This window comes from Papilio polytes, unplaced genomic scaffold (genome assembly GCF_000836215.1).
Source record: "Papilio polytes unplaced genomic scaffold, Ppol_1.0 DF822622.1, whole genome shotgun sequence".
NCBI classification, from domain to species: domain Eukaryota; kingdom Metazoa; phylum Arthropoda; class Insecta; order Lepidoptera; family Papilionidae; genus Papilio; species Papilio polytes.
The window spans coordinates 2,146,022-2,166,594 of record NW_013526582.1 but is presented as its reverse complement, the minus strand read 5'-3'; the positions used below and the strand labels follow the sequence as shown (position 1 = coordinate 2,166,594).

Below are 20,573 nucleotides of genomic sequence, written 5' to 3'. Positions count from 1 at the left end.
CTTTAGCTTGGATAGCGTTGTTCCTCGTTGTTACATTAACTATATTACGTTTCAAACGAGGATAAAAGGATTTTGCTCAATATCGCGTAATACGATTACGATAACAATCGGTTAAATAAAAAAATGCACTTTTTCAAAATTTTCTGAATTCTAGATTATTAAAAAGACTAGTATTAACAATTTTTATATCAATGAAGAAAATTTTCTGTGTAAACTTAAAACTTTAAAGGAAATATAATTTAAATAAATTTAAAAACTTTAAATGCTTGTCTTTTAAAAATGTACATTTTGAATAATGCCATTTTTCTATTTAACCGACGAATTGTATTTGATACGTATTGTCTATGATTTTTCAAAGACAAACATGAATAGACATCCATAGATTACGTTTTTTTTCAATCTGTATTTGTATTTACAATATAGTAATGGAGAAAATATCTTTAATATCCGTCCAACCTAATTTTAGGTTAAATCAGGTCGTTGAGTATATCTGTATTTAATAACGCTCTCTTCAACATGATTTTATTTATTTTTTTAATATACAATCACATTTTCATTTATTTCATAATCTGGTAGAATAAACAGATTATACGCAATGACCTGGATGCATAAATTGACAAAAAAACCTAAGCATATCAATGTTTATTGCTCAAATCTTTAGATCACAATTAGGGCTTAATTCTTACTAGAAATCAACATTATCTGACAGTAATAAAAAAGCACAAAAAAAATACAATAATCAAATGTAATTTAAATAATCAAAACATGAAATAATTAAGTGCTAAATTTTTTAATCTACACAATTAATACAAGAAATATAGATTAAAAACTGTTCCGTTGTGTTCCCTAATCTTTAATTTGTATAGATTATTAAAAAATACAGTTTTAAGTAAGAATTAAGCCCAATATTATTTTAGCTAAATGACTGTTAGTCGATGTGTAAATATTAGAATGTTATTTATAAAACGGGCAGTTGTAAAACGCCCGGTAAGGTGGTTAGTAGGGAATGTTAGCAATTATGATTGGTCCAACGCTTTCCAAGGGTATTTTATAGTTTTATTAATATATTTTATACTTTCTCGGTAAAGGAATATGTTTTTAGGTGTGAACTTGAGACATTGACTTTGAGATACCTGAATATTGAGTTACCATAGAATAAGATGGTGCCATAAAATCGATCGCGTATCGTTTATTAAAAAGTAAATCAGAACCTATTAATAAACAGAGACATTTTTTTTGTCAATCAGAGCTAATTAAATCAAAGTTTGATGCTTTTCAAAATTTAATTTTCGAATGGAACCGTTATGCACGGTTCAGTATTGCCAGTGAAATACAGAAACCAAAAGCAATGTAATAGCGCCATCTTGTTTTTATATTAATAAAATAAGAGATCTGAGTAGTTCCGTTTGTTAATTTTAAGTATAAAAGGTGTCAATGCTTTTCAAATTATTGACTCTCTAGTTATAAAAATGTACAGTAAGTTAGGTTGTGCGTGGAGTCTAGGCTAAGACTTTGCAATAGTATCTAACGTAATTTAGCGTGGTGTTGCATGTATAAATAATAGAATTATATAAAGGCAATCATGTAAACGTCTATGTTCTAAATGAATCTAGATTCTTAACTAGTTGTGTAGATTTGAAGTGTCAGACTGTGATTATTTTTGCTAACATTGACATTTTTGTAATGACAATTATATAATAATATTATACCAAATAAAACCTTGCTTTTATTTCTCCCCGGTGACCTTATTAACACAACGATATAACTAAACCAATCAAATCAGTCAAACAGTAACACAAGTAACTGGTAATAAAATGTTGTACGTGGAAAATAAATGTTTATACATTTGTACTTTATACTCGAAGTAATTAAATCTTGAAACAAATCATCATCTTCCTCCTAATTCCACTCCTGTAAGGTTGGCGCGACAGGTTTTTATCCTCAAAATACCTCTATCATCCGTCGTCTCACCCATCATTTGCTTCTCACAATCCATCCATCTCGTTCTTTCTCTTAAAACGTTAAACAAATGTGAACCTAACAAACCTTTAAAAAAAACTTTACCTTTTTAAGTCATGTGTTGACCACTTCTACGTTTTAAAACCTAGCACCATCAAAGAGTCATTGTCAAAAGAGTTGACACTGACAACTGACAGATATTTTGACAATTTTAAGGTTATGTTATGCTGTACTGTATTTAATTCTAAGTAAAATATAAAACTTCTTGCAGTTTAAAATTATTTATTTAAACACTAATCATGAGTTTTCTCACTAATGTAGTTTCCCGGAACATATGTAAGTAGCCAACATAGCAAATTAAATATAATTTTAACTACAAAGTGTATAAAAAAATATTTAAATTGCAGATTTAACAACAAGGCGTATTCTATTACCGATACGGCATTCTTCGACTGTACCCGAGGATGATTCTCCCGTGGAAATGGAAAATCCTTTTAAAAAAGAAAGACGTCAATGTATCTTGTGTAAACTTAACATAACACCTGATTACAAAAATTATAGACTACTCTCTCAGTTCCAAAGTCCTTACACTGGAAGAATCTACGGCAGACATATTACCGGTCTTTGTAAAAATAAGCAAGAACTAGTCGAATCAGAAATAAAGAAAGCACAGAATTGTGCATACATGCCTTATTTCTATAAAGACAAAATGTTTCTTAAAGACCCAAAGCTTTTCGATCCTGAAAATCCAATTCGATCACACAGATTTTAATGTTTAAATCAGTAACTTAGTTTTATTAGAATAAATAGTTATATTAAATGAATGTTTTATTTGTGACCTTGCACTATTTTCAATTTCTTCTGAACTATTTTTATGCATGAAAGTAAGGTGCAAATTGTCACTAGTTACAGAAGTGACCATTGCCCACAGACATTTGTATTTGCATGTTGTGATTGTGGCAGAGGGGAAACAGGAGTATATTTCACATCCCTATGCCTTTCTATCTTCTTTACCTTACCTTTTCATTCTTAAATCTTTGGGATGAGTGTAATAGACCTTGTCCAGTAAAGTTTATTGTCCAAAGGCAGCTTAACAAATTCAACTCATTGTTTTTTTTTTATTTACAATCAGAAATAAAAAAACATTATAACAAAAAACATTTATTATCAATCATCTTAGAATAAATTAAATATAGTTAAATCCAATTGAAACAAACCATGCAATTTAAGTAATAAGGTCCTATTTCCTGGTGTCGTAATTAGTTAAGGAAATAGGCATAGACAATCTTTTATTTCATAACAATTTCATAGAATATTTATTTATCTATGATATAATCTAAAATATAGTCTTACAGATCACTAAATATAGAAGTTAGAATGCTACTATCGTCAGGAGTACTAAAGCAATCATTATCTTCGTCATAACCTACATAAGAAGGTGGTATTTTTAACATATCTAATATATTAGAGTAATTCATATCAGAATTATCAGGTATTTTTTTCTTCATTAACTGTAAAAGCTCCATTAAAGCATCCTGGCAACCTTTACGCCATTTTTTAATTAAACCTCTAACTTCTTCAGTATCTTTACTCTGTGCTTTTGCGAAAAGAAGTTTCTTTTTAATTTCGATTCGAGCTTTTAACTCATCAATGTCCTTTTGTGTTATCGATCCAGTTGATTTAGCTTTGACTGGTTTAATGATTTTATCATGTTTAGGGAAAAATATCACTCTTCTATTCAACTCGAAATCATCATCATCACTAAAAGAGTTGGAACTTTGTGATGATTTAATTTTTTCTTTATCCTCTTTCATACTTTTTTTGTCTTGCTTTTTCTTACTGCTTCTTGATTTTGTTTTCTGTATTGGTTGGATTTTTGATGAGTATTTGTTTTCCTTATATTTGAATTCATCATCAGAATTATTATTTTCTTGTGTGTTTTTATTAAAATGACTTAAAGGTATATCTTCATTGTCAGAATCACATAAAGTATCAGTATTTTTAATAGTTTTATTTCCTGTTTTCTTTAATATTTTATTTTGTATTACAACTATACACTCTTTTATCAATTTATTTGGCATTTCAGGATTAACTGCAGTTTTGTTTTCATTTGTATTGCAAATATTGTTTAATTTAGTCTTTTTGTTTTCAATAGGTAGATTATCACTTTTAGCTATTTCTCCATTCTTTTCCCTTGTATCTTCTAATTGTATTAATTTTTTTGGTGAAATATCTTCACTAGGTTGTTTTCCTTTACCATTTCTTATAGATTCATTTATTTTGCTTAAATTTTCTTCTATGTTATTTTTAACCGTAATTACAATGTCTTCATCTTTGTATGGTAACGTTCTAGATATTTTTCGTGTTGCCTTTCTTACAGGAGTGCTATCGTTAGTATGAGGTATCTCTTTACCAACTGGCGGTGTTGTAGTAATGTCTCTGATTTCATTTTTTTCATCACCAACAGGCGAAAGCTGTGGGTCATCGTCTAAATGTAGTTTCCGCTTCCTTGTCCTTGTATCCTCCTGTATATTATCCGCAGTTTTCGTTACATTATTAGAAGCGAGCGGAGAAACAAACGGCGAAACTCCAGATTTCTTCCATTTCCGAGATAGACCGAGACGTCTTATTGACGTCAAATGCGATTTGCTTATACCACCCGGAGTCTTTGGTGAATCTCGTTCGTTTGATTTTATTTCACCGTTTTTCATATTCATACTAGATAATATTTATCAAAGAAAATATCCCATTTCGTAATGTTTACGAGTAAATGTCAAATTGTATCAAAATATTTTCGCGCCTTTGAGAACAGATCTTCGTCGAAAAATCATAGACAAATAAATTTAAAAAATCACAGCAAAAACCAAAAACCGTAAGGCATTGAGTTATTTCGTGTATATTTAACTGTCGCAAATAACTTCTTATACATTTTTCTACATACCTATCATAAGAACCGATTTTATTTAATTTAAACTCTTCGCACTAAACAAAGTTTAAATCTGACAGATCTTACTTTTACCCAAAATATTTCATAAGAGAAAAAAAGTAATTGTCTTTGGTTTCCAAAACTAGCCAATCAAGAAAAAATTGAGTTATTCGCCTAAAAACAAGCCCGACTGAACTAATACGACCGAATAAACGAAATCCAATAACATACATAAAATATAAGTTTAAATAACGTCTATAATCTAATTTGTGTGATATTAAAGTGAAGTGATTTGAAATAAAAAATAACAACATTACATAATGCCGTTGCTTCGCCTAACTTCGGGTGGTTTTGGGCAGCTGCGTAATTTCGCTACGTCAGCGGCCCTGGGGAAAAGAGTGAAGACATTCGCCGTGTATCGCTGGAACCCGGACGAGCCTGACAAAAAGCCTTACACTCAGAACTATGAAGTAGATCTCGATGACTGTGCACCCATGGTTCTTGATGCTTTACTCAAAATTAAAAACGAAATGGACCCGACCTTGACCTTCCGTCGCTCGTGCCGCGAGGGTGTATGCGGCTCCTGCGCTATGAACATCGACGGTGTGAACACACTCGCATGCATCAGTCACATTGATAAAAATCTGTCGAAGCCATCGAAAATCTATCCCCTACCTCATATGTATGTTGTGAAAGACTTGGTGCCTGATTTGAGCAACTTCTATCGTCAGTATCAGTCTATAGAGCCTTGGTTGCAACGTGACAAGGAAGCAGTAAAGGGTAAAGAGACGCAGTTGTTACAGGATGTTGAAGATCGTGCTAAACTGGATGGGTTGTATGAATGCGTGCTTTGTGCTTGTTGTTCAACAAGCTGTCCATCTTACTGGTGGAATGGTGACAAGTATCTAGGCCCAGCTGTCCTCATGCAGGCTTATAGATGGATCATTGATTCTCGAGATGATGCTACCGAGAAACGTCTGTCGAAGCTAAAAGATACGTACTCCGTATACCGTTGTCATACTATCATGAACTGCACAAGGACATGTCCGAAAGGTTTGAACCCTGGTCGTGCGATTGCCCAGATCAAGACATTGTTATCTGGAATTGTTAAGAAACAACCTCCGATCATGGATCCCTCAGGATTAGAGAAACAAACAGCACAGAACTAGGAAAATCTGATCTATTAATGTTTCATTAAACTATCTTAAGTGTTATTTAACTTGACTTGTACTTATGGTACAATAGAAAATATAGAATTAAGAATATATGACCGATATACAAAAGTTAAGCATAACATTTTTAGATTTCAATTTCCTTTGACTATCATTGTAAAATAAAAAAAAATGTCAAATTATAGACAATAATAGAACATAAATGAACTTCTTTTATATAATTTATTTTTAATAATGACTTGTACACATTTCAGTTTGACTACTGCATGTTTAGTTAATTTTTAAAAACAAAAAAAATGAAATTATGTTCAAAGTATTATTTTTTGTCATTGAATCACTTAATTTATTATACCATGTGATCTATTTATTAATGAACTATGTAATTGTAAAAAAATGTTTAAATTGGTTGGTTTACAAAATAAAGATTGTTTAGTTTATCTTTGTTCATTTTTAATCAAGCAAGCCATTTTGCACAGAGAATATTCCTCCAGTAGCCTATTTTTAAATTTTGGGATTGAATCATAGGATTATTCCCAACCACCCCACTCTGTACCCACGTGGCGACAGATGAGAATAAAAAGTTTCATTCGTCCCACTATTACTAATAAGGTGACAAATGGAACCGTTAAGGAATAAAATAAGTTCCAACCGTCCCCTCATAGCGAAAGGTAGGACGGATGTAACTTTTTATTCTGTACTGTCGCCACGTGGAGACAGAGTGGAGTGACGGTTGGGAATAATCAGAATCATAATTTTCATAGCTAACCTCATAAATAGACAAAGTATTGTTTGAAAGCAGATTTTAATTGCTTTCGGAATTTTCCATACTTTTATGAGTCAATTAACCTGATTGTTTACGCTGATAATTAAATAACCATGAAGTGACTAGGTACAGTCAGGACATTGAGCGGTTTTTTACTTTAAAATTGCCTTATTCCTTGCAAAATCAGACTTCCCTGAATCACCCGTGTGTGTTACGCAAACAGCGGGATAATAAGCAAATGTTTAATTAAAAGCTCCGTCCTATTATTTATTGTTCCATGTGGTCAATGCGTACAAAGCGTTCAAACTAGCTTTAAAGGTAGACCACCGCCAGATTCCCTAATAGTACAAGTACGCACTACAAGTATGTACTTGTCATTTACATTTATTGGGATTTTTGAAGAAAACAACATATATACGATTTTGAAATATCATTTATTTTAATAATAATTTAAATTCTTATAACATTGTTATATTTATATGCACTTCAAGATACAAAGCTTTTGCATGTAAGTTTAAAAATCGAATATTTCTATAGCAAAAAACACCAGCAAGAAAAATAATAACGTATAGATGCGTAAGAAAAATTTAACTTCGACAAAATTTCACATTGTTAACGGAAATCGAATTAAAGTGCATTTCGGGTAGTTTTGCTATAAAAATATTTGACTTAACATAGCACTCTCTATACAAATAAAATTAACACTAAAATTCCTTTTAATAACAAAAATACCTTAAACTATTAGATTACACATTTGAGTTGGATTACAATTTATTTTGTAAAGTCTAATTTATCGTTAAAACCTTTAATTAAATATTGAGATAATAGTTAGAAATATCTATATATCGTGTTAACCGACTACTGAATGTGAAGGCTACAGGAAACGCATCCTTATTCATAAAAAGAATCAACTAAAAATTCATGTTTTTCGAGTTTTTTTCATCATAAATGACATTATTTTTGACCAAATTCCCTAAAAGAGGAGGTACTCAATTCGTCTGTATGTATTTTTTTTATGTGTGTTACGGCATAACTCCGCCGCTAGTGGCCCGATTTTTATAAATCTTTTTTTATCCGAAAGGTGGTGCTTGGAGGTGGGTCCCATTTTATTGTTTGATTTTTGGAATCATAAACAACAACGTAGTTAAATAGTTTTCTCATTTCAAATCTTCTGTAAACATGCCAAACTTCAAACATACATTTTACGTAAATTATTTTTATGAATATAGTTGCGATAAGATACCTAGTTAAAATATAGACAATAAAAAAACATACAGAGACTGCAGCTAAGATGTCCGTAACATAGGAAATATGCGATTTATTACAAATTATCGAGATATCGGATATTGCTTAGTCTATAGAAATCAGGTATTTAGCATCTGAAGCAAGGAAGAAAAAACATTGTCCTTTTTTGCAGTTAATTTGCCTAAAAAATCAAAATTTGCTTTTAATTTGCCCAAGAGATTATTAGCATTATAACTATAATATGCCCACAATAAAAAAACACTAACGAGGTCTTTTAATCAGGACACAATGACATAACAGGACAATTTTGAAGCGTAAGCCTAAAAAGACCTTTTTTGTCCTCTTCAAAGGTAATGCCTATGAATTCGTATCTTCGAATGTGGGTCTGTCATTAGTTTTAATATCAAGAGAGCAAAAGGTAAATATGAACCAAAAAGGCATCAGTAAAAGTGGTAATCTCGCAGATTTGTCGATGGCTCCCATCACCGACCGCGTCCCGCGCACGTCAGTACTAAAGTTAAAATGACGTCATCGCCATCGGCAAACCTCTGCACAAGAATACAACTAAATGTATTGAGTAGTGATCGTTTTTTTTTTAAATTCATTTGCGACCTGCGCCTTATTCAAGAAAATGAACCTTGCTTAATAATTTGACGCTAACGTTGGTTTTTGTATTTCGTAATTTAACGATAAAATAAAACCTATTTTAATAAAATTGTAATAATTGAATCTTATATTAACTATATCAAACGACACGAACAGCACCTAACGCTATATTAGTGTAGAACTACATTGCGTTAACACTTAGATATGCTTCTTAAATGTTAATGCAATGGAGTCCTACTGTTAGTACAATAATTATAAATCTATAAAACCTTAGAGAAATCACAATCTTTTCATATTTCACTTCAATGGCAGTTGAAATGTACTAATACTATAATTTACTAAGGTTGCCATAATAAAAAAAATACATTACTAGGGTCCATTCAGACTGGGATATAGAGCAGAGTAGATCTTAATATTCTTAAATTGTATTTACTCTATTGAAACATGGTTTAAGTTTATTTTGCAAATCTTGTCATAAGCAAGAGTAAAAACGTGTCAAATAAAATTCAGCCTTATTACAATAACAAAAATTTTCGCGATTAAAATCTCATCTACACTTCATGTGTGAATGGATTCTTATTTCATTTAGAGCCTGTCCCACAATTCTTGTAAATTGTTAGATAACATCCAACGTAAAAAAATGTGATGGAAATATCGGATTTTGGTAGACAGTGACGTTACTTTTAAGCTGTCTGTGCTTCTATCAGCCAGTAGTGGGAAAGGCCCTAAGTTTCACATTTAAAATCGTCATTATTATTAAAACAAGAAAAAATACAACTTATTCATAAAGTCGATAATTTAAACTGTGCAATTAAACCAATATAATCCAAAGTTTTTTTTTATTTGCTCGTTTTTTTTTCTACTTCATATATTTAAAATCTTCTAATTAATTTTAAAAATACAGAAACAAAAAACTGGCAACCCAAGCTAAGAATATCATAGACAATAATTTAGAATGGAAAATTTCTTGTCCCTTACACAAACACACATTTTAGGGTATTTGACTTAAAAACAAAATTTGTTTCCTAAACCGTTACAAAACTTATAATATACATTTTAACATATTTAAATACACTAGAAATCCATTTCGTTTCAAACCATAAACAATTAATTTTTTTTATAAAAGAAAAATCACAGACTAAAGTGTGGCATTAAATCTATTCCAAATGCGAGGTCTAAATTCGGTGCATATATTCGTTGAAAATAATTTATCAGAAAAGTTTTCATTTAATTTAGCCTTGTTCCATGCTCTTGAATTAAAAAAAAAATTAGAAAAAAAAACAATAATACATGTACAAGCAAATGATTTTAACTTTAAAATATAGGAAATTTGAATATAAGTGTTTTAGAAATCTACCAATTCAATTGGAAATACATGAAATAAGGAAAAAAAAAGAAAAAAACTATTACAGTATCCTTAAAAACCCTTCATTCCAAATGAAAGAAAAAATTATTGTAAACAAATAATACAATTTTACATTAAAACTTGGAAACACTACCTTTCTCTTATTATTATTTTTCAAATTGTACAATCAAAGCCTTTTGCGGTGTACCAATTACAGGAAATATTCTTTTCAACGAGTCTAACTCCGAGAAAACACTTCTCAATCCTTCCCTCATAGCACGTAGCTGTCATAAAATCAAATATCGTGCCAGCTACTTGTATGCTGGCATAAGTGTGTCTACTGGCATGTATTCCGTTATTCACAAAAATTACAATTGCCCATTTGTACGTTTACAAGATTTTATTTTAAAAGTTCATTAAAAAATTCCCACAAACAAAATTATGTCACCTGTCAGCCAATTTTCGTTAAAAAAACACAATAAACCATATTTATATGTATATAACAGTCAAATACCCTAACATTTTCAACTTAACTTATATTATTCCTTCTTGATAAGTAATGTAACTTAGGTTTGTATAAATCTGAGGTGTCATATCTCTGCACTTTGGAGCGAGGAGTTGTCTTTACCTTGCCATTTGGCGCGGGACTTTCTGTATTCTGTTCGTAATTTTCTACTGATTTATCACTTGATGGACTATTTGGAAGATCTATAGGGGAATGGATTAAAAAAGTCATTTTTTGCACCTTTTTCTTATGTAAAATAGACAGAATATTTTCATTTATATAGCTGGATGTTTGGAGTTTGTGGTCTAAAATGCTAAAGGGATCTCGGTTTGTCATAGATGTAAAGGAAAGTGTTAAACTCATAGGCTACTTGCTTCTGTATTCTAATTTTTAAAAAACATATCTTTTCTCTTTATAACATTAGTATAAATCATACTAATATTATAAATGCGAAAGATTAGATGGATAGATGTTTGTTAGTGTTTGTAGCCTAAACTGCTAAACTGATCTCGATGAAATTTGCCCTTATATGTAGGGGATAGTCTGGAAGAACACATAGGCTACATACGTTTTTTAATTCCACGCGGAGTCGCGGGCGAAAGCTAGTACAATATAAAATTCAAGTCTTTATATTATAATTGAAGTATATTTAAGTATTTATGGAATTTAAAAAAACTACTTACCCTTCCTCGGCCTAGGTAGCCCTACTCTCCGTGCCCTGCCGAGGAACTTAGACTTTACCGACTGAGGCAAATTGTTGTTAGACCTTTCATCTGTGTCTAGAAATACAAATAAATACTATGAATAAAATTAATTAAATATTAAAGGTTTTATTTTGTTAACATATGAAATTTAGTTAAGATGAATGTGTGGGGTAACATAATGGATAAGATACGAAATGAGTATATTAGAGGAAGTTTGAGAGTAGACCCCGTAGTAGAGAAGGTAAGGAGTAAAAGGTTAGCATGGTATGGGTATGTTGAGGAGGGATGAATCGCGTGTTACAAGGAGAACGTTAGTTATGAGTGTGGAGGTACATCGGTAGAGGTAGACGTAGAAAGAGATGGATGGATTGTGTAAAGATGATATGATCAAAAAGGGAGTGATGACTGAGATGACGTATGATAGAGTTATGTGGAGGACAAAAACCTGTTGCGCCACTACGGGAGTAGGATAAGGAGATAATGATGATGATATGAATTTTAGTTAATATCTTTGACTTGCTTTCGCACGCGACTCCATCGACTTAAAATTAAAAAAATAACATAAAACGTAGCCTATGTTACTCACTGACAACGTAGCTTTTTAATGGTGAAAGAATTTTTGAAATCGGCCCAGTAGTTTTTGAGTTCAAATTATCAATTAAAAATCAAACAAAATTTGAATATTGGCACAGATGTAGAGGATAGTCTGAAAGAACACATAGGCTACTTGCTATTGTTTTTTTTTTTAATTCAATGCGGACGGATGTAACATGTAATAGGCGTTAGTGAGATTATGTGGAAAAATGTTTAAAGTGATGTGTCAACTATGCCTACTTCATATATTTTTAGGGCCTGTTCCACGATTCATGTAAATTATCAGATATAAATCCTATGTATAAAAATGTGATGGAAATATCGGATTTTGGTACTCTATCTGACAGTGACGTCACTTTTCAGCTATCTGAACCTCTATAAGACAGTGGGACAGGCCCTTAACCTCTTTGACAATTACCTTCAGTAGTAGATGATATTTGGTCAGGTATACTCAACCTTCTCATTTTAGCTAAAACTGGCCTGTTAACTGTTTCCATATCATGCTTTCTTTTCAAATTTTCACTCCCACCTTCAATATTAGAATCGGTTAAATAATCTATTTTAGGCATTTTAGATGGAGAGTCAGCTATAACACTGCCAAGTATAATTTCCATTATTTCTTGGCGAGATGTCTTATTGACCATCTCTTCTAATTTAGCATCGTAATCATTCGACAGTTCAAAAGAACATTCAGATTTGACAGGACTGAAGACTGATTCTGTTATCGATTTAATATCATTTTCACTTTCTTTATCGACCGGTAAAGAAACTTCATTAGATAAATTCACATTTTTCACTATATTCTTAGATTTCGGCAGTTTTAAATGACCATTCCTTTGGTAGTTCACAATTTCGTAATGCCCGAAATTATCTAATACCTCTCGGACTATACTCTCTTCGTATGGATCACAGTTGATTAAATATATTTTATTAGTTGTTGAAACTGTGTAGTCTTTTAGGAATTTACTGAATCTATCCCTTTCAAGTTCAGCGTTATATTTCTCGGTTTCAGCGAAATAATGAAAATTATTCTGTTCCGAATCAACTTTCTCTTCGATTAAATTTTTGTTAACTTCTGTTATTTTTGCTTCTTGTTGGTTTCCTTCGTCATCGGTCACTTCTTCAGCGATAACGGTTACTTCGAAATATGCTGTATTTTCCTTATTATCAATGACGGAGACGTTTTCTTTACACACATCTGAATTCTCGATATTGGTTTTAATATCGATATTTTCTGGATTAACATTTTGAGAATACCCAGGTCGCGTCAAGTTTTCTATTATTGGCGATTCATAAGATTCTTTACTAATAATATCTTCGGTAGCATGAGCTTTTGCTTTATTATTCAATTCTTCGTTAATAATTTCAATAGATTCTTCCACTTCTTTAACAGTTAATGTAGAAGGAACATCATCTTCTACATGATCAGAGAAACCTTCATCTTCTGGATAATTTTGATCAGTTATAAAAGTGGTTGTATTATGTCCATCATTATTCAGCCTTATTTGTTCGGTGTGAACAATAGTGTTCGTTACGCAAGCGAATTCTAATTCGGGTCCAGGAATACTGGAATAAATTTGACTAAGACTAGGTCTTACATTCGCTTGGAATTCTAAAAGCAAAGCAGCCTCTTGATTCATCCTTTTCTGTTCCTCATCTAAATATTTACGCATTTTCATAAGTTTTTTAGCCTCTTCTAAGTTATTTGCGAATTTAGGTTTTTTAATTTGTACTTCGGGAACTAAAAGGCGAGGTGGAGACGCTATTGGTGTTTCTAAATGTGTTTCAAGTCTAACGATTGGTTTTGGTTGTAACATATCAATTACTTCTTTCTCTTTCTCTTGTAATGTTAACTCTCTATCGTTGGGACTTCGACCTTCGCTGCTTGTTGACATATTATCTGATTTTGAACTACCACTTTTTGCGTCCTTTTTGCTTTCAGATGATTTACCACTGGAAGGGTTATGTGATCCTTTGGACGATGAACTACCATCGTTAGAATCTCTATCTGTAGATCTCCGATTAGGATTACCACGTCCTGATACACTATAATGATCATCAGAATCTTTCTTCTCTTTCTTTTCTTTGTCTTTTTCATCGTGTTTACTCTTACTATTCTTTCTATCTTTATCTGAGCGAGACGATTTTGAATCCCTAGATTTATCTTTAGACGATTTATCGGAACTTCTATCCGATTTATCTCTGTGACTCGATCGTTTCACATCGGAACTTTTACCGGAATTTCTTTGACTCGAACTTGAACTTTTATATTTGGAATCTTTATTGCTAGAGCTTTTATGTGAATGTCTAGACGAATCTTTACTATCCTTTTTGTCAGTTTTGTCTCTTGAGCTATCTTTGTAACTGGACTTTGATTTGCTGTCATCTTTCGATTTCTTCTCATGTCTGCTACTGTCCCGAGATGTCGAATGTTTGGAATCAGATCGTCTATCCTTACTGGAATGCTTATTAGAATCTCTGGATCTATGTGAACTTTTATGACTGCTTTTTTTGTCATCACTTTTTCTTTCTTTCTTTAAATCTTCTGATACCTCAGCTTCAGAAGGCTTCTGTTCTGAATTAACTTTACTATTAGCATCGCTTTCGTAGTCGATTTGTAAAAGATTACTATTAGAACTATCGTCATACATGGGAGTGTTAAATGAATTTATATTCACTTGGTTATTGAACTGATAAGCCAAGTTAAGTTGATCTGTTGGTTTTTTAGTTTTTTCTGAATCTGTACAGTTTTCTGTTGCTTCAATAGTAAATCGGAATGAGCTTGGTTCTTTTTTATCTTCGTTTTTACCATCTAGTGAATCGTTATCAAAAGCTTGTTGTGCATCGCAGGAGTTTTCATTATTGAAGTTTCTTATTGGTGTTAAAGGAGACATGTTTCGTCGCAAAGAAGAATCAGAACTGGAATCGTCATCATCACTATTAATAGCTTTAAAATAGTCTTTTTCGTCTTTCGGTATCTCATCTGGTAATGGTATATCTGTGGAATAATTAATTTCTTTCGGTAATTCTATTTTTTCCAATTCCACCTTTTTAGGCGGACTATTTTCAGGAGGTGGTATATTTTCCAATTTAATTTCTTCAGACGGTAATGGAATAGAACTTTTATCGATACTGCTAGATTCGTTTGATGTTAATTCGCTTACAGATTCCTCTTGAGGTTCAGTTTTTGAATCAATATGATTTGTCTCTGTTTTAACTTGATCTTTTACTTCAGGTTTAATATTTTTATCGTCCTCCATATCATTTGTAACTGAGACATTAGTGTCCACTTCCATGGCCTCATTTTTGTCATCATTACTTTTAACTGAACCTGGGCTCACTGCTTCTAAGTCAGTCGGAAGTAGATGTTCCGTTTTATCATTGGTAGTTTCAGCATTATTGACAGTTTTTTTTCTTGTGATACCCAAGTAATTGTAGACGAGATCTTCAACTTGAGGTATAAATACTGACGCAACTTTGGGATTCACAACTTGATCGACTATACGTTCAACTCCTTGTTCAAGATAATTGCCACTGGAAAAAACGGTTTCTGTCATTAATAACGAAATAATATAGGTACACTAGAAAGAGATGGATAGATTATGAGAAAGGTGATATGATAAAGTAAGGAGTAATGAGTGACAGACGAATTATCAAAGTATTTTATGGATTCAAATAAAGTCTACATAAAAGCAAAAAAATACTCGGTCAAATTCAAATTAAAACTACAAAATAAAAACATTTAACATCTTCAGTGACAATCTTTTATAAATTTTCTCTTGGTTTAATCTTTGTATGTATAAACTTAATAATCAGATTTACATAAAATAGGCTATGAATAGAGAAATTGTTAACTATGATTTCCATTTACATCTGATTCTTTTAAACTTACTCCAAGATGTGTTTCCTTAGTTTCTCTCTCAGTTGATTCTTGTTCAAATCCGGTTGCCAGCACTGCTTAGAGAGGAATGTTGTGACTGAGTTCTCCACCCGCTGACGTAGATTTTGATATGCCGGTCTTGTATCAACATCTGCTATACAATCCTTACGAAACTGAAATCAGTATTTATTTTTTATAGTATAGGCTTACAAACGGGTAAGGGGACTGCGGTATTGACAAAACTACCAAGTTACTGATGGGCACACACATATACATGCAGATATTTAATCAACACTTGAGAGGATGCACAGAAATAGGATTTTTCCCTTTACCTATGCCTCCCATCCCCCTACAAATCCATTTGAATAAAAAAGGTGGACAGGAGCGACAAAAAGAATGTAAATTAGGCATCCAGCGCATTTGAAAAACGCTTACATTACGTTTTAATAAATCATCATCATCATCAACTTGCCCTTATCCCTTACGGAGGGTCGGCACAGTGTGTGATGCTTCCATACATCTCTATCAGCCGTCATATCTGAATCCACTCCTTTCTTAAGCATATCCTCTTTCACACAATCCATCAATACTTTTTTCGGTCTTCCTCTTCCTTTGTAGCCATCCACATTCATTCTTAACACTTTCAGGTTTACGTCCCCATTGTCTCGTTGCACAACATGTCCATACCATGCTAACCTTATGCTTTTCAATTTCTCCACCACTGGTGCTTTTTTCAAACTTCCTCTAATATACACATTCTTAACTTTATCCATTCTTGTCACACCACACATCCATCTTAACATACGCATCTCCTTTCATCCTCAACTTTGGTGGCCCAACATTTATTAGGTTATAATAAAATTGTTCCCGCAGTGAAATTTCATAGTTCAACTTACAGCGTTCACAAAAAAAACAGTTGACAACCTACTAAAAACAATACAAAAATATAAAAAAGAACAATTAACCGCCCAGCGACATAGTTGTTTATTCATAACCAAAATATTCAGAAAGACTTTTCTGATAAACCTTTTACTGTTAAAATGGACTAAGTTATATTACACATTTTGTGAAATTATTAAAATATTATTGCAAATATATGTTTGTCAAAACAGTTATATTATAAATGTGAAAGTTCAGAACATATTTCCAATACATCTGAACGGATATCAATGAAATTTGTAATACATAGTGTGGTAGAACACTGAGGCCAATTTTAAGTTGGTTTTTTTTAATTCCTTATAGATGGAGTCACAAGAAAATGCAAGTATACATGTATTTGTACTGACACACTTACATATACTTATTTGTATGTAAAAGGTAATATTGGCATGGAAATACTTTATACAAGATTCACATTGAGAAAATTAGTCATTGTTCTGAAAAATGATAAACTTTATAAATTAACACTTATGTACAGATTTACTAGCACATGTTTCTAGATTTTTTATGTCATTTGTACATTGTTTCTATGATATATTACAGATAATATGAAAATGTATACAAAATTCACTAAAAGAAATAAGTCACTGCGTTTTTAAATGATTAATACCATTTTAACATACAAAAATAATTTATAGGATCTTTTTAGTAGAATAGTTCTGAAAATCGCATCGTGTCTTGTAGGTCATGTACACAATTTTTCCTTTGAATAAAAAACAATTTAATAATTTTAAAATAAAAAGTAAAATATACCTGGTCGAAAATCCCTTTAGATTTAAGTTCATATACTAATTGATCAACTAAACGTGGATCTCCAGGCAAATATTGCAAATGTGCCATTCTAACACTATTTGCTAAACATATAACATTAAATCGGGTTTATTAAAATATTTTATAGTTTCAATTAAACTTTACTGAAAGCAAAAAATTACTTGAACAAATTAAAAATACTGACGTTTGACAACTAAAGTGACATTCTTTTAAAAATGTTGTCTTGGTATTAATCTTTGATTTTGGATGTAATTTTTTTTTTTAATTTGTATTGTTAAAGTACATAAAAATAATCATATTTCGATCCAGTTAATTAATTTGGAAATAATAAATATTTTACTAACTTTCCCCTAGTTTGCGGTATAAATGGTTAAAGTTTCCTTTGCTTTCATTTTGATTTAAAAAAAGTAATTGTCAAATTTGAATTCTAGCGGTTTGTGGTTTTTCAAAGTTTTAAACAAACTAAATACAAGTATGAAAATGAATGGGGAATTAAACAAGGAAAAATCAAATTTGTTCTTGAAATTGGATCAGACAGATAAACAAGAACAACAAGCATTAGGTAAGTCGTCGTGAAATATATTTTCCCGACTAAATTAAAAGTTCAACGCAGATGTCACACTTTCTCCAATAAGTGTCATTTTTAATTTAGCCGTATTTCTCAGTGTTTATAACCTATAAGTGATGATAGATGCTATTATTTCATAATTTAAAATATATTCAATTAGAGAAAAATGAATAAACTAACATCATATACGATAAAAGAATTGCACAAAGCATATCATGACAAAATCCTGACGCCTATAAGTTTTGTTGATTTATGTTTGCAAAAAGCGAGACAAACGAGTAAATTAAATGCAATAGTTACTATCACAGAAGATGTCGCAGAAACGCAGGGAATTGAGAGTGAAAAGAGATTTTATATTGAGAAAAATATCAAACCTCTGGACGGGATAACGATAGCTGTTAAAGATAATTTCTGCACTAAAAATATCCCTACAACTTGCGCGTCGGAAATGTTAAAAGACTTTATACCAACTTATGATGCGACTGTATACTCTAAATTAATTGACAATGGTGCTTGTTTGATTGGGAAAAGTAATTTAGATGAATTTGCCATGGGTTCTGGAACAGTAGACTCTATTTTTGGTCCGACTCGTAATGCTTGGGGATATAACGGTGATTCTGATTGGAGAATAGCTGGTGGCAGTTCCGGAGGTAGCGCTGTAGCTGTAAGCACAGGAGTTTGTGTTGCTGGTATTGGTTCGGATACAGGAGGCTCAACGAGAAACCCTGCAGCATTATGTGGTGTGGTTGGAATTAAACCTACATATGGTCTTGTGTCTAGATATGGGCTGATACCTTTAGTTAATTCGATGGATGTGCCTGGGATATTAGCAAGAAATGTTGTAGATGCGACAAGGATTTTAAACTGTGTTGCAGGACCTGATCATTTAGATTCAACTACAATAAAAAGAGATTTTAAACCTATAGAGTTGAAGGATATTGATTTATCAAAAGTAAAAATAGGAATACCAACTGAATACCATTGTGAGGGTATGAGTAAAGAAATTATTGATACATGGAGTTTTGTAGCTGATTTACTTGAGAAAGAAAAAGCTATAATTAAAACAGTATCTATGCCACATACATCTGTGTCTATAGCTGTTTATTCTATATTAAACCAATGTGAAGTTGCCAGTAACATGGCACGGTATGATGGTTTAGAGTTTGGACTAAGAACTAATGAAGATTATTCAACCGAGGAACTGTACGCTTCATCGAGATCTCAAGGCTTCAATAATGTCGTCAGATCACGAATATTTGCAGGGAATTATTTCTTATTAACAAGGAATTATGATAAATATTTCCTCAAAGCTTTGAAGTTACGTAGACTGATTGCTGATGATTTTAAAAATGTTTTTAACGGTGATAATGGTGTTGATGTACTGCTTACCCCGACTACTCTGTGTGATGCACCGTTGTATGGTGATTTTGTATCTAAACATAACAGAGATCAATGTGCTTTTCAGGATTATTGTACTCAACCAGCGAATATGGCTGGCATACCAGCGGTTTCAATACCTATACGCTTATCAAATAACAAATTACCCATTTCATTGCAAATAATGGGACCAAATCTTTCCGAAGAATTGTTGTTAAATTTAGCTAAAAGGATTGAAAGTATTGTTAACTTTCCTACTATAGATACTGCAAATTGTATTTCGTAATTAGCTTATAGCTTATAGAGCGTCGGTGGCTCAGTGGTTTAAGCACTTGTCTTGTAATCTACAGGTCTTGGGTTTCGAATCCCGCTGTACCAATGTGATTTTCGATTTTTCGAAATTTCATATGTACATAGTTTACCCGACGTTCTTACGGTGAAGGAAAACATCGTGATGCAACCTGTGCATATCGGCGAAGAAATTCAAAGATATATGTGAAGTCAACCAACCCGTACTTGGCCAGTGTGGTTGACTATGGCCTAGTCCCCCCTTATTAGGGTAGGCTCCGAGCCCCTCGGTGGGGACATGTAGTGAGCTGGTGATGAATGATGAAATTAGCTTATTGTTCCGTGTTTTTCTAGATAATGATTGATTCATACTGTATTTATGTAAATAGATGACAAAATTAGCGCTAAAGTTTAAAATAAACATTAAAAAACCTAATAATTAATTTTCAATATCGTTCCCTTACTCTCCACATGTTAAAATCTTCTAAAAAAATACAATTTGCATATTTAAAATCATAATTTATTCCACAGGTAATATTAATACAGAAATTCTTACAAAATTGAATATATCTCTTGATGCATTACCACAGAAATGTCAAGAAATTATATTAAAAGTTGCAAAAGAACAAACTGAATTAGGTATAGACAATTTGGACCCAATATCCATATCATTAAATCAATCTAAACAAATATCTAAAAATTTAAATGAAGAATATGAAATATTGAAATTGAAACTTAAAGATAAAGAGTTACAAGTCAAAATAGATCGTAACCAAAGATTCATGGATGATCTGAAGAGGGAATTGGAAAGTTCAATAGAATCATTATCCAAACAATCTCCTAACCCTGATAATATACAGGAATGTGTAAAACAAATGAAGCAGAAAGTTGCCTCATATGAAGAGAGTTACAAAAAGGCTATGGTAAGAGT

At 31.9% G+C, this 20,573-nt stretch overlaps 5 protein-coding genes across 6 annotated transcripts in view; 3 read left to right on the top strand and 2 right to left on the bottom strand.

Moving 5' to 3' along the window:
- Positions 1-3,107: 3,107 nt before the first annotated feature.
- LOC106105893 lies at positions 3,108-4,763 on the bottom strand. Its single transcript, XM_013286350.1, has one exon. It carries the CDS (start codon positions 4,674-4,676, stop codon positions 3,309-3,311), a length of 1,368 nt encoding a protein of 455 aa, XP_013141804.1. The 5' UTR covers positions 4,677-4,763; the 3' UTR covers positions 3,108-3,308.
- Positions 4,764-5,013: 250 nt separating this feature from the next.
- On the top strand, positions 5,014-6,454 carry LOC106105883 (succinate dehydrogenase [ubiquinone] iron-sulfur subunit, mitochondrial). Its single transcript, XM_013286340.1, has one exon. It carries the CDS (start codon positions 5,206-5,208, stop codon positions 6,052-6,054), a length of 849 nt encoding a protein of 282 aa, XP_013141794.1. The 5' UTR covers positions 5,014-5,205; the 3' UTR covers positions 6,055-6,454.
- A 1,446-nt stretch (positions 6,455-7,900) lies between these two features.
- Positions 7,901-17,580, bottom strand: LOC106105961 (biorientation of chromosomes in cell division protein 1-like 1). The gene is made up of 5 exons (XM_013286470.1): positions 17,392-17,580; positions 15,712-15,872; positions 12,238-15,353; positions 11,205-11,300; positions 7,901-10,724 (listed from the first exon to the last, which is right to left on the bottom strand). Exons 1-5 carry the CDS (start codon positions 17,476-17,478, stop codon positions 10,546-10,548), a joined length of 3,639 nt encoding a protein of 1,212 aa, XP_013141924.1. The 5' UTR covers positions 17,479-17,580; the 3' UTR covers positions 7,901-10,545.
- A 233-nt stretch (positions 17,581-17,813) lies between these two features.
- The window catches only part of LOC106105987, a 4,715-nt gene continuing 1,955 nt past the window's right edge, over positions 17,814-20,573 (top strand). Inside the window, exons 1-2 of one of the 2 annotated variants that reach the window (XM_013286505.1) lie at positions 17,814-17,971; positions 20,174-20,565. In XM_013286505.1, the coding sequence (XP_013141959.1) occupies positions 17,884-17,971; positions 20,174-20,565 (480 nt within the window). In that variant the 5' untranslated portion in view covers positions 17,814-17,883. Of the gene's footprint in view, positions 17,976-20,173; positions 20,566-20,573 lie in introns of both variants that reach the window. The other variant, XM_013286504.1, reaches the window with a different exon arrangement.
- LOC106105986 (glutamyl-tRNA(Gln) amidotransferase subunit A, mitochondrial) lies at positions 17,982-19,728 on the top strand. The gene has a single exon (XM_013286503.1). It carries the CDS (start codon positions 18,144-18,146, stop codon positions 19,638-19,640), a length of 1,497 nt encoding a protein of 498 aa, XP_013141957.1. The 5' UTR covers positions 17,982-18,143; the 3' UTR covers positions 19,641-19,728.

What these genes read in the sequence shown, in the direction of transcription:
- LOC106105893 (XM_013286350.1), bottom strand. Translation starts at nt 4,676, where the DNA reads ATGAATATGAAAAACGGTGAAATAAAATCAAACGAACGAGATTCACCA.
- LOC106105883 (XM_013286340.1), top strand. Translation starts at nt 5,206, where the DNA reads ATGCCGTTGCTTCGCCTAACTTCGGGTGGTTTTGGGCAGCTGCGTAAT.
- LOC106105961 (XM_013286470.1), bottom strand. Translation starts at nt 17,478, where the DNA reads ATGGCACATTTGCAATATTTGCCTGGAGATCCACGTTTAGTTGATCAA. An exon ending in CTAAAGGGATTTTCGACCAG is followed by an intron (nt 15,873 to 17,391) that starts GTATATTTTACT and finishes TACTGATTTCAG; the next exon opens with TTTCGTAAGGATTGTATAGC. An exon ending in CTAAGGAAACACATCTTGGA is followed by an intron (nt 15,354 to 15,711) that starts GTAAGTTTAAAA and finishes CGTTTTTTCCAG; the next exon opens with TGGCAATTATCTTGAACAAG.
- LOC106105986 (XM_013286503.1), top strand. Translation starts at nt 18,144, where the DNA reads ATGAATAAACTAACATCATATACGATAAAAGAATTGCACAAAGCATAT.